Source organism: Gopherus flavomarginatus, chromosome 1 (assembly GCF_025201925.1).
Source record: "Gopherus flavomarginatus isolate rGopFla2 chromosome 1, rGopFla2.mat.asm, whole genome shotgun sequence".
Lineage (NCBI taxonomy): Eukaryota > Metazoa > Chordata > Testudines > Testudinidae > Gopherus > Gopherus flavomarginatus.
Genome location: NC_066617.1, coordinates 207,505,996 through 207,519,051, shown reverse-complemented (window position 1 = coordinate 207,519,051; position 13,056 = coordinate 207,505,996). Strand labels below are relative to the sequence as shown.

Here is a 13,056-nt window from a genome sequence, read left to right as displayed (position 1 = left end):
ATGCCCACTGTGACTAAAATCAAAGGTGCAAGCTCAGGCACTTGGCACTAGAACTTGCAAGTCACACTTTCAAAGGACCTCCTTTTCATTTCCTACGACATGTATGCATAGGTGCAGCTGTCTGTCCAAAGTTGCAGGATCAGGGCCAAAATGTGCCAGTGCCCCCAGATACACATATAAAACACACCTTTGTGTCCATAAATTGGATAACTGTATATGCCTAATTTACTGATTTGTAAGTTTAGATGCAAATGGGTGCATGCCCCAAAAGCTGACCCTCTGTATGTATGGCCTTCTTGATAGTTGGAAAGTCACGCTTTTGTGAAATAAATCAGCTGAGCAGTACAGTATTATATTTCGGGGGACTCCTAGAGAAATGGGGACCACCACTTCTTTTTATGAAAGCAGGAATTCCTCTCAACTCTGTTTCCTCTTTCAAGTAATTTTTAATGTGGAACACTTCTCTGTAAGAAAGTTTATCAGGATTTAATATACAAACAGTTTTACAAGACATAGGTAATCAGACTGTATAATGGTGCCTGGTAAGTGCATCATATCCCAGAGAAAACCTTTCTAAGAATCCTTTCTGTAATTAGATCCAATTTTTAATTCTAACCCACAGCTCCACAACCCTGCTAATTATCAGATCAGTTTGTTATGGTTCAGAAACCCTTCTAATGGAAAGGGCTGCATCCTGACATATTGTCATATCCAAGCATCAATAGCTCTGACATGTGAAAAGGTCATGCCACCAAACATTAGTATTTCAAAACAGCAATTAGAGTAATTCGTTTAAAAAAGGTTTCTTCTTCTGTTCACTAGCAATGGCTTAGTCTGGAAGAAAAGACTGTTAGTCTATAAGGTGCCACAGGACTCTTTGCTGCTTTTACAGATCCAGACTAACACGGCTACCACTCTGATATATGAAAAAGTTATGATTTGTTGGTTATGATTATGCTATCATTGTGTGTATCATTTTGTAGTTAAAGTTATGAATATTGGCTATGTACTTGTATTTCAGTGTGTTTGATTTTAAGTAGCATTAGTGAAGCATTTGGTCAGCTTCTTGAGAAAGGAATCTGCAGATTAAGTGCCCAGTCAAGAAACACTTAACTGACAATGCATTTTGGGAGACGCCAATCCACATCTGAGCTTTCCTGGGAACGTTCAAACTAACATGTAAACAATGGCATCAGCCTGTAAAGAAATGAGTCATGCATGGACATGTGACTTGCCCATGTGACTCCAAACTCCATCTTGTTGCTGTAATTTTCCATAGTAAGAACAAAGGGGTGTCCTTCCACATGGCAGAGAATATAAAAGGCAGCTGCATCATCTCCATTTTGTCTTCAATCCTGCTTCTTACCTCTGGAGTAATTTTGCTATATACTGAAGCTCTGAACAAATCACTGAATGACCCATCCAAGCTGTGGATGTACTCCAGAAACTTGATTTGAGCCTGCAGTTTATTCCATCACTGCTACAAGCCTGAACCAAGAACTTTCCCATTACTGTATGTACTTGATTCCATTTAACCAATTCTAACTCTCATCTATATTTCTTTCTTTTTATGAATAAACCTTTAGAGTTTAGATTCTAAAGCATTGGCAACAGAGTGATTTGTGAGTAAGATTGGACTTATATATTGACCTGGGTCTGGGGCTTGGTCCTTTGGGATTGGGAGAACCTTTTTTATTTTATTGGGGTATTGGTTTTCATAAACATTCATCCCCATAATGAGTGGCATTGATCGTGATACTGGGAAACTGGAGTGTCTAAGGGAATTGCTTGTATGACTTCTGGTTAGCCAGTGGGGTGAGACCGAAGTGCTCTCTGTTTGGCTGATTTGGTGTACCTTAATAATAAAGGAAACCCAGCTTTGGGCTGTTACTGCCCTGCTCTAAGCAATTTGTCCTGAATTGATACTCTCAGTTGTGTCCTGCCAGAGGCAGCATCATTACAGTGGTGACACTCCTCATATCTGTCTGTCCTTACCCATTGACACTCATGTCCACACCCCTTTATCCACTGTTATTACAAACACTGGATAGCAGGGTGAGGCACAACATGGCCCCATTTTTTATACCTTGTGCCTGTGGTAGTCTACCGGGATACCCAGGGTCAGAGGACACATCTTCAAGATTGTACCCAAAATACAATCTGTGGGCAAACTTACTTCCTGTCAGCGTAAAGATGGATGTGGCTGTCTTGAGCAGACTTACTTCAGTCCATTTCCTCAGATGGGGACTGTTTTCTCACTCTGCTCAGCCAACAGCTTAATGATGGTAGCACCAAGGAGAAGGGAACACTTAGCCTGCCTGACTCCAAGATGAAGAAAAGGAAGCAGGTTTTGCTCCTTTTCTGGGAAGAAGCAGGAGGCTTGTGGCTGGCTTATCAGACAGACAGAAAGAAGGACCTCGGCCGTGTCTCATTCTGCTGCTGCAGCAGCAGCAGCAGCACAAGTCAGGCTGGGTTCTAATGGCTGAATGGTTCTTTCTTCTCACCTGCCATGATCTCCATATAAACGGGGAGCCAGATGTGTGAGTGAATAAAGCACTTCTCCACTCCCTCAGGTGGCAACTCAGGGAGCAGAATCTAGGTGCGTGTCTACACAGCATTTTGGAGATAGCGTCCCAGCTGAAGTCAACCAACTTGGATTAGAGGGGCTCTTGCTAGCACTCTAAAAATATCTATATAGAGAGCACTCTGAAATTGCAACTCAGGCTGGAGCTGGGCTCTGAAGCCCGCACCCCTCCTTGACTGAGCTCCAGCCTGAGCTATAACTTAAAGTATTGTTTGTACAGCTATTTTTAGAGCTCTAGCACAGGGCTTCTCAAACTGGGGGTTGGGACCCCTCAGGGTCAAATGAAAAAAAAGAGATTCAGGGAGTCGTGAGGTTATTACATGGGGGGTCATGAGCTGTCAAACTCCACCAGAAATGCCGCTTTGCCTCCAGCATTTATAATGGTGTTAAATATATAAACAAGTCTTTTTAATTTATAAAGGGGGGATCACACTCAGAGACTTGCTATGTGAAAGGGGTCACCAGTACAAAAATCTGAGAGCCACTGCTCTAGCACAAGCCCTGCTAGCCCAGGGCTGTTGCTGCAGGCTGGGTGGCTTGCTCCAAAATGCTGGGTAGAAAAGCCATAGGTGGTCAAGAGTGACTGTAGTGTAGTGTGATATTCAGCAGCAGATCACAACATTTGTGGCTGTGCTCATTTTTTGGCCAATGTGTGCGGTGAGGAGAGGCAGTGGCCCTGAGTTCATTCCAGAGTCCACGGCTACATGTCTGATTGCTCCACGGCCCATCCTGGCCTGCCTTAGAGCATGTTGTTCAGAAACTTACATATACAATTGGACACAAAGCTGATGCCACACTGTTCCTCTGTGTGGCTCTGCTGCTGCTTTCTTGTGATCAGGCTACTGTCGAAATTTAGGAGTCTTCTAAATGTCAGTTACCTTCTAGCTCACGAGACCAGAACAAGCAGAGCAGAGAGACAGTTTGTGGTTGTTGCACTGCACTAACCCAGCACCCCATGTGCTTGCTGGTGAGTCACTCAGCTGTGGTTTACTTTATTGCATCACCCAGTGTCAAAAGAAGACAGAGATTTCAGGGTCTGATTTTGTTGAATGGTATTTTGAGAGGAGGTTCAGTTTTGGATTTGTCAGTTCTGAGCCTGTCTTTTTAAGGAACTGTGAGGGGAGGACATGCAGTAAAGACTTCTGAGCATTACAGATAGTTACATCTATGCCATAATGTAGATTTTGAAACGAAACTTGAAAATTGTATTTTCTTTACATAGATTGTGAGAAAAGTAAGATTTTACAGCTTTTTTATTCTTCTTAGCCGTGTAGAGCCAAGGCAGCAGACTCTTAGGGTATGGCTACACTTGCAGCTGTACAGCGCTGTGAGTTAAACCTGTCTTTGTACAGCTGAGTAGGGAAAGCGCTGTAGTCTATCCACACTGACAGCTGCCAACGCACTGGCATGGCCACATTTGCAGTGGCGTTGAGAGTGGTGCATCATGGGCAGCTATCTCAGCATTCAAGTGGCTGCAATGTGCTTTTCAAAGGGGGGGTGGAGTGTGACAGGGAGTGTGGGGGAAGAGAGAATGGTTTTTTGTAGTGCGGACACTGTGTCAGCACCCTGCCTTGCAAGTTCCAACCCCCCTCCCTCCTCCACCCCTCTCACTCAGTGAAAGCAAACAGCAGCTGTTTGGTTTTTTCTCACAGACCAGATAAGCAGCCGCTTGGGGAAACTGACCCTCCCCCTCCACACCCCACGCGCCACCTCTCTCTCCAAGCAAACATTAGCTTTGGGCCTTCCAAAGGGATCCCCCCTGCCTGCCTCTGCTCATTCACAGCAGACAGTAGCTGTGTTTGTTTTTTTGATAAGCAGCTTCCAGAGCCCGGAGTTCACAACAAAACAAGGAAAAGAACCTTCACTTAAAAGGATTATGGGGAGTTTCCGGAGGTCAATCACTGTGTAATGAGGTTGCTTCCCATTTACACTGGAGCACCGGTGTCTCAGCCACTCCGCAGCAGCTGTTATTCCTCTCGATGAGGTGGAGTACCTGCAGCGCTGTAGCCACGGAGATACAGCGCTGTATGTGCCTTGCCATTGTGGACAGGGAGTGAGTTACAGTGCTGTGGGCAGCTTTATTGCGCTGTAACTCTCAAGTGTAGTCAAGGCCTTAGTGTGAGTAGGCTGAAAATCATGTCTAAATGGACTACTCAATACAGTAGGAGAAAATCAGGGTAGATTTAGCATCAGCTTTATATATAAACATGTGCGGTACATATGATAATTACGGTATATACTCTACATACGTAGGTCATAATTTCCTCTGTGCAGTCATCTGTCTCGTGTGGTTTTGTACAGCTCCTAGCTTAATGGGGCTCTGATCTTCACTGTAATGCTGACAATAATGAAGAATATATTTATAAATAAATAGAAATGTAAATTTGTGACCCACTGGTCTTCCTCAGTCATTTCTGCTGAATCTCATCATAGTAGCATGGTACTGAGTATAAAGTTCTTCCATTGCATCTTTACAGGCCACATACCTGACTGCTTATGGCTCACAGTAATTTTCTGAATCTATTAATATTTTAATTTATTAAAGATAAGAATGGACTCAAGCTTCAAATCTAGATTCCTAGAACCCTAATGTGTAGGAAGAATTGTTTGGATCTCAGATGTTGGCTTGGGACCATCTTCAGCTAAAATATTTCTTATATTACATAAAAATGAAAATAAAACCATTGTCTAAGTATTTGTGCTAGCTAGTGACACATCAAGAGCGTGGCTGAGCCTGAGACTACAAGGCCAGACCTCAGTTACAATAGCTGTCTCACTGATGAGCTGCCTTGTTTTTGATTTTAGTTCCTGCTATGATCACTTCCTATCCAAACACCACTTTGGCAACACAGGGTCAAAAGAAGGAGATGAGCTGCACAGCACATGGAGAGAAACCCATCATAGTCCGCTGGGAGAAAGAGGATCGAATCATTAACCCTGAAATGTCCCGCTATCTTGTTTCCACCAAGGAAGTGGGTGATGAAGTCATCTCTACCCTGCAGGTACTAAAGCAAAGTGACCAATGACTTGTTTATACATTCTAGAGGATTGCTTGCTTCTATTTTTTATGGCTGAGGACACCAGGCACAGCTGTCACCACCACCCCCAATCTAAAAATAATGACTTTGGGTCTGATGCTCCTCTTTCTTATACTGGTTTGAGTCAGGAGTAACCCCACTGTAGTCAGTAGAGTCATATTGGTACAAAACCAGTGTACCAAGAGAATCAGACCCTGTGTTTTTCAAGTGCCTTCTCTCTCTCTCTTCCTATCTGCGCTTCTGAGTGGCACCCAGGCAGTCAAAGTAATAATCAGATAAAATGTCCATTACAATATCCTAAGCCAAATGAGGTTAAAGGAAAAAGTGCCACAGGGACATGAGAAGGACTTGCGCTGTGTTTGTTAATATTCAGCAGATCCTGGATATTGTAGCAAAAATCATCCAGCCAGCTGGCAAGAAGTCATATTTCACAGCTTTGCTGTTACTTATGTGAAATACAGCTCTCTGGTGGTATCATAGCTATGACTCTTGCTTTATCTGTCAAAAATAGACAGTTCTCAGTTAAGCCAGAAGAGGCTCCGTTGGAAAGGGTATGGGGAGGAGGTGTACCACCTTACTGGCATTAATGACGCATGGGTAGTAGTGGGAGCAAGAGTAGAGGTAGCCCCTGCTAAACAAGTGAAGATATCTTAGTGGGCTGGTGCCATGGTCCTTCCCTCACTCTGCCAAGAAATGCATTCTAGATACAGTATCGTTTCTCGTGGTGCTAGCTTGCCCCTTCTTCCATTACGGCAGCCTGCAGCCAAATAATGCTGCCTCCTGCACAAGTGTGCTAAGCAAGGGTCAAAGGGCTTCTTGTGCCCTCTCCCCACCTCCAGCCTGGCATAGCCACAATTTGGCCTGGAGTCTGTATTACCAGTACATGTATAACACACTATCCAAGTAGCTGAGACCAAGTGATGAATCCTAACATGGTTTTGTAATACAGCCTGTCTTAGTGTTGAAATTGACATCAAGACTAAGGACATCAACACAGGCTACATCTGATGCTACTGCACTTTTTGGTCCAAATACACCTGTACCCTGATATAACGCAGTCCTCAGGAGACAAAAAATCTCAGTGTGTTATAGGTGAGAATGTGTTATATCAAACTTGCTTTGCACCCCCGTTCCTTGTTCCCTGACTGCCCCCTCCAGTGACCTCCATCCCCAATCACCCTGAGGGTCCCACCCCCTACCCAACCCTCCTGTCCCCTGACTGCTCTGACCCCTATCCACCCTGCCCCCACCCCCTGACAGGAACTCACCGGCAGCGGCGGGAAGCAGAGGAGCGGCCCCAGTCTGCTCCACTGTGCCAGCTTCCAGCTACGGCGCTCCGCTTCCTGCCGTCGGTGAGTGCGGAGAGGTTGGGGAAAGGATGCCCCCCACACTCACCTGCGGTGGGAAGCGGAGCGATGTGGCCCCAGCCCGCTCCACTTTCCTTGCCCCGGCCCCAGCCATGTAGCTGGGGAGCAGCTGGAGAAAGGTCCTGCACTCACCTGCGATGGGAAGTGGAGTGCCATGGCTGGGAGCTGGCAGAGTGGAGCTGGCTGGGACTGGGCTGCTCCGCTTCCTGCCACTGGTGAGTGCAGGGAGATTGGGGAAAGGACGCCCCCCCCATACTCACCTGCAGCGGGAAGCGGAGCGCGGTGTCTGGGAGCTGGTAGAGTGGAGTGGGCTGGGGCCAGGCTGCTCCACTTCTGCCGCTGCTGGTGAAAGTGGGGCGGGATCCCTACCCCCAAACCCCCTCCTCCGAGTGACACTGCTGGGGCCAGGGCGAGGGAAGCAGAGCGGGCTGCTCCTGGCCCCCTGCTAATCCCCCGGGCAATTCTGGGACTGCAGGACCCCCAAAAGTGCCCTCTCACAGCTCTGGCCCCCCAGACCCTGTGGGGGCGAGCCCTTGACCACCCCCAAGACCCTCTGCCCCTTATCGAACCCCTCGGCCCCGGCCTGGCCCAGCACCCTTAACACACTGCTCAGAGCAGTGTGTCAGAGCTTTACCGCCTTATATGCGAACCCGCATTCTATCGAGCCATGTTATATCGGGGTAGAGGTGTACCATGTATTTAAAGATTTAGATGGAATGCCATGCCTAATCTAGGAATTGGAGCACCTTTCTTTGATCTTCTTTTACTTGTAAGTATCATTTCCAGTGTGATTTGTCACCAGGAATCCCTCCAGGCTGTAGATCCCTGGAAGCACTGGTATCTCCCCTTATCCCCTTCCACTACATGGGAAGGGCACCAACAAGGCTGTTTTCCCCACACTTCTCTCTGGGAAGCAGGGCTAAGCAACACTTCACTTTTCTGCATCTTCTCTGTTGAGCTGCTACTGTCTTTTGTCTGGGGATGGCTGGAAAGATATAGTGGAGGAGGGATTGACAACAACTGAAAAGGGAGGGATAAAAGGAAGTGGGAGGTCTTTGGGAAGAAAATTTTTTGGGAAGAAAATATATTCAGCAGATGGGAAGGATTAAGAAAAGACAAGATCAAGTGAATTAAACAGTTTTATTTAAAACTCATCAGGAAACATAAGTTACTAATACACATGTATATTTAGTAAAAACATATTTTTGCCTGTATATTTAGTAATATATTAAAAAAAAAATCCCAGAGATTTTCAAAAAAACCTTCCAAAGAATGCAATGCAAAACTTTCTCCATAATTTGGCAAAATTCTTGTTGATTTCCAGTACTGCTTTTCAGTTATACTATGATATAAAATATCTCTTATTGTTTTGTTTTTTTAACTCAAGGAAATAACTCTAGCTCTGTGAGATGCTAGGGTATACTCTCACAGTAAAATATAGCTCTTTCTTCACTAGCTGAAAGATGTCTTGGAGACTATCCAGTAAAGCTCCTGTTCTACTTTTGTTGAAGTCGATGTGAGTTTTGTCATTGACTTCAGTGAGAGAAGATAAGTCCTAAGTATGTGTGTGCATGTACGTATGTGATGAATAGTATTTATTACATACAAATAAATCTATTATGCAAATAGATACATGAACATGAGTCCCAGCACCCACAATCACCTTGATGACTTTAGTGTGATTCCATCTGGGTGCACATGATAGCACTTCTGTGTGTAAGATTGGGGCATTAATCCCTTTCTTGGTTAGCAAATTGTTCATGAAATAATATGGTAGTGATATATACTGTATATATATATAGAGAGAGAGAGACATAGCTATAGATATAAATGCACAAAAAAGTTACAATAATATTATTAAGGTTGCAAAGTCAAGCTCCCAGAAGTTAAGAAATGTCAGAATTAAAGTTGCCTATGCAACTTTAATTTGTCCCCCTCATAGTCTTTAATTACATGATCACATAATGTTTTTTCCACAGGAAACCCTGCCTTATTCAGCACATGGGATGGACAGTGCTCACTTAATGAACAGTTATTGAATATATAGATATATATTTTATTTTAATTGTTCTGTGTGGGCCCCAGGCCCTATTTACTGCACACTATACAAACCCTGTTCTGAATATAAAAATATTCATTTTCTCATAGGATTCTCTATGGCATTCATAATTATATTATCTGAAGACTTCTCAAACATTAATTAATTTATCTTTACAGACTGTCTGGTGAGGTGAAGTGGAGGTATTATCCCCATTTTACAGATGGGGAACTGAGGCACAGATAGAATGTTTCCACTAATTTTGGGTGTCCATTTTAAGACACCTACAACTTGATTTTTCAGAGTATGTAGCATTATATAGCACTTTAGATGTTAAAAGCACAGCTCCCATTGATTTCAGTTGCAGCTATGAGTGTTCAGAACTTCTGCAAATCAGATCCAAGGGTCTCAAATCAGGCACCCAGGAAATGAGAAAAACACAATTCTTGACCATCTGTGAAAAGTCTGGTTTAAGTGATTTGCCAAGTATCAGATAAGAACTCTAGGACAATGGCAGGGATAGAATCCAGTTCTCCAGGGCAGCATTCAGCTGCTTTAACCATGAGACCATCCTTTCACTTCCCACAGTTCCCTGCCCTCTCTATGTTAGAATCAGACAGTTGCCTTCTCCACACTGCCCGGATCACCAGCAGGAGAGTTATTGAGAGCACAGGAGAGACAGGTTCCTTTCTCTCAGTTCCTTTGCTTGGCCCCATCCTGGCCTGGAGCAGCTGGGAGCAGTCATTACAGGGAAACTCCAGCTTCTATGATGTAGCCCTGGGCTGGAAGGTGCACACTCAGCCACTCTGTGGGTATGGCTCATGCAGAACCTGGTCAGCTTTAGGAGAAGAGAGAAGATGCAGCATGCTCAGTAAATTTGTGTGGACGGCTCATGTGCAGTCCTGTCACATGTAGGATCTTTGAGGGGACGATGCATGAGCAGTCTAGTCAGCACTTCGAGCTGGCAGAAGTTTGAACATGCTCAGTTAGGAGGCAGTCTGTGGAGATTTTAGCTGCTGAAGTCAGAGCTCTCTATTGTGCATTTACAAACTGGGATTTTTCAAAGTCTTATAACTTGACTACAATTGGGTGGATTTTCAAGGGGACAGAAAAAAAGGCACATCCTTAACACAGTCAACCCCCTGCCAAATTTCAGGTCCCTGTTCCAAAGCATGAGGTTTGACCATTGTGACTGAAATTAAAAAAAAACCACAATAGCCGGAGGCAGACACCTGTTATAAAAAATATCTCAGCCCAAATTGCTAAAGTCTGGCAAAGTTATAAGCAACAGGGTCTTATATTGGGAAATTTTAGGCAAGCTTAATAATAGCTGGCTCTACCAGGTCCACCTATAAAATATGTACGTAGATAGATAGATATTATTATGGTGCTTATATCCAGAATTTCCTGCAATAATTTGTGACATCGTACATTAAATTGCATTTATTATGCATTTTTGACCACCTCACCTGCACTCTGCCCACAAATCCAGATACTAAGTTGCTTCAAACATCTGCCATTCTCCTTTTTAAAAAACCAACCTGCCAAAGAAAAGTTTCTTTCCTGCTTCCAAAGTAAAATATTAAAGTGATCTTAGGTGCAGAATAGGGAGTATTGAGCCCTCGATCAGTGAAAAATTAAAGATCTGACCTCATGTAACCAACAGAGCTAAAAAGGGGTTCTACCACTGGAAAGGGGAGACGCCCAGCTTTCTAATAGATTTAGCTCCTGCCTCTAGTCTTGATAGATACCAGCTTTTTGGACCTTACACTCATGCCATTAATATTTATTCTGCATAGTTACATGGGTGTTTGTATATTCCATGTACACACACACATACAATATCAGTGCACTACTGCAAAGAGAAACAGTTTGTATCATTTTCCCACCCTGTATCTGAAAGATGCTTACATTTATTTGCTTTCTGTACATATTGTTGAATCAATGGCTTCTTTTCAATCCTCCTCTAGATTTTGCCAACTGTGCGTGAAGATTCTGGCTTCTTTTCCTGCCACGCTATCAATTCTTATGGGGAGGACCGTGGAATAATTCAGCTCACTGTGCAAGGTAGGAAGAGGACAACATAAGGAAAAAAACACAACTATTGTAGTACAGTAAGTGTATGCCATGCTCAGAAATCTGTTTTGGGGGGGAGGTGCTAGTCCCTAATTAAACATATTCCTAATTGTCAGAGAAATTAGAAGTTGCATCAGAATCTTAAACTCATGTTTTCTAGCAACATAGAATCAATCACAGTGAAGCTTAAATTCCAGAGTCTTTGTAGAAATGTACAGATGAGTAAAGGGAGTATTTCTTATATTCACTAGTTGACAATCTACTTGTCAGACATAAAAATCCATCCAGCACATATACTGTAGGGATGGTATACTTGAGGTTTTTGGGTTTTTTTTAAATCAAGAAAATGGTTTAAACTCAGGTGAAATAAAGCAAAAGCGATTTGATGTGATGTTTTTTCAGGAGAAATGTTAAACTCACTATATATTTAGAAACAAAATATTTCAAGTTTAATCAGTCAAAATACATTTTAATATATTTGTGCAACTCAGGCTCCGGTAGCCTGTATCGCTTGGGGCTGGGTTCTCCCTCCTGTGGGGAGCTCAGTCAGGCAGACAGCAGCAGCTTGTGAAGTGGTTTAAGGTGATGGTATTTTAGATGCAGAGCAGAGGCAGAACTCAGCCATTGGCCACTGCTGGTTTGCCACATGACACTAGCTCATGTGCTTTTATGCCTTGGAGCATAACATTTCTAATACTTGCAACAAATCTTTCTCCCAATCCTTGGTTCCCTGTGACTACAGATTCCACAGAATATATGAACCAGCCCTGTCAAGAAATTAGGAGGAAACTGGGAGCCAGATTCTCATTTGCCCTAAGGGTCCTTTATACTGCTCTGGCAATGAAAAGAGATCTTAAAGTGGGCATAAGCTATATATGAATATATATATGTGCCACATTGTGTAACAGCATGAAGTGGGCTTTGTGTAAATGAGAATCAGACCCTTGGTTTTGAACCCTTCTTTTATGTATTTATATTCAAAGGGTTGGGATTCTTATTCCTCCAATAGTTTAGCCCTAAAAGTACTGTCTTTATGTATATACCATCACATACATTCAAAATGTAGAAGTATCAATGCAGTGTGACAATTATAGCCAGAACCTCCCTGGCATGAATACTGCAAATGGGAGCAGAATTTAAGCAATATTACAATATGTTGCATCTGTGCAGGTCTACCATTAGTTAGTAATCCAAGACAAATTCAGTCACTCTTATTTTGAAAAGTGACTTTTCCTTGCTCCACAGAATGTTCTCCAATGGGTGGTTAAATGAGTATATATATTAATGAGGGAGCAGAGAAAATGGCATGAGATCATCCTGTTAGCAGACCACCCTAGAGCCATGCCCATTCTTATAGCTTATGCTTAGTACCAGCATTCTTTTGACTAAAGCAGAGTCTGTTTGTTAACTCAGAGCCACCAGATCCTCCTGAAATAGAAATCCGAGAGGTGAGAGCACGCAGCATTGCCCTCAGATGGACCATGGGATTTGATGGAAATAGCCCGATCACAGGCTACGATATTGAATGCAAGAACAAGTCTGGTAAGAGAGAGTCTTCATTTGCATTTCTCATAACTTGTTTTCATTCCGTCATTATTTTGTTTGTACTGTAAACAGGGAATCATAAATCAAAACATCTTGATGGAAATTCTTCCTCCACAGTCTGTTTATTGTTCTACAGTGGGCTTTGTTTTTTGCCATTTCACTCTTTTTGATTTCTTGTATTAGGACCATTTTGTTTATATTTGGATTGTTGCTCTTCCCTTTTTTTATTGGGATAGCCACAGATTTCCTGATGCAGCCTTAGCCATTCCAGTTTGTGACTTCCACAATGGATGCTGAATGGTATTAGGCCACTATTATTACCTTTACCTCCTGTTTTTTTTCCCCAATGCCCATTTTTCCCAGGGGGGTGATTTCTCTGAACAGTGACCTTTTATCTGGAGTGCTGAG

The 13,056-nt window shown here is 43.3% G+C and overlaps 1 protein-coding gene across 4 annotated transcripts in view; it reads left to right on the top strand.

Moving 5' to 3' along the window:
- DSCAM (DS cell adhesion molecule) overlaps positions 1-13,056 on the top strand; it is a 680,512-nt gene that overhangs the window by 528,042 nt on the left and 139,414 nt on the right. For 3 of the 4 annotated variants that reach the window (XM_050933241.1, XM_050933240.1, XM_050933242.1), the window contains exons 12-14: positions 5,390-5,586; positions 10,998-11,094; positions 12,517-12,645. In XM_050933241.1, coding sequence (XP_050789198.1) covers positions 5,390-5,586; positions 10,998-11,094; positions 12,517-12,645 — 423 coding nt within the window. Of the gene's footprint in view, positions 1-5,389; positions 5,587-10,997; positions 11,142-12,516; positions 12,646-13,056 lie in introns of those variants that run through there. The other variant, XM_050933243.1, reaches the window with a different exon arrangement.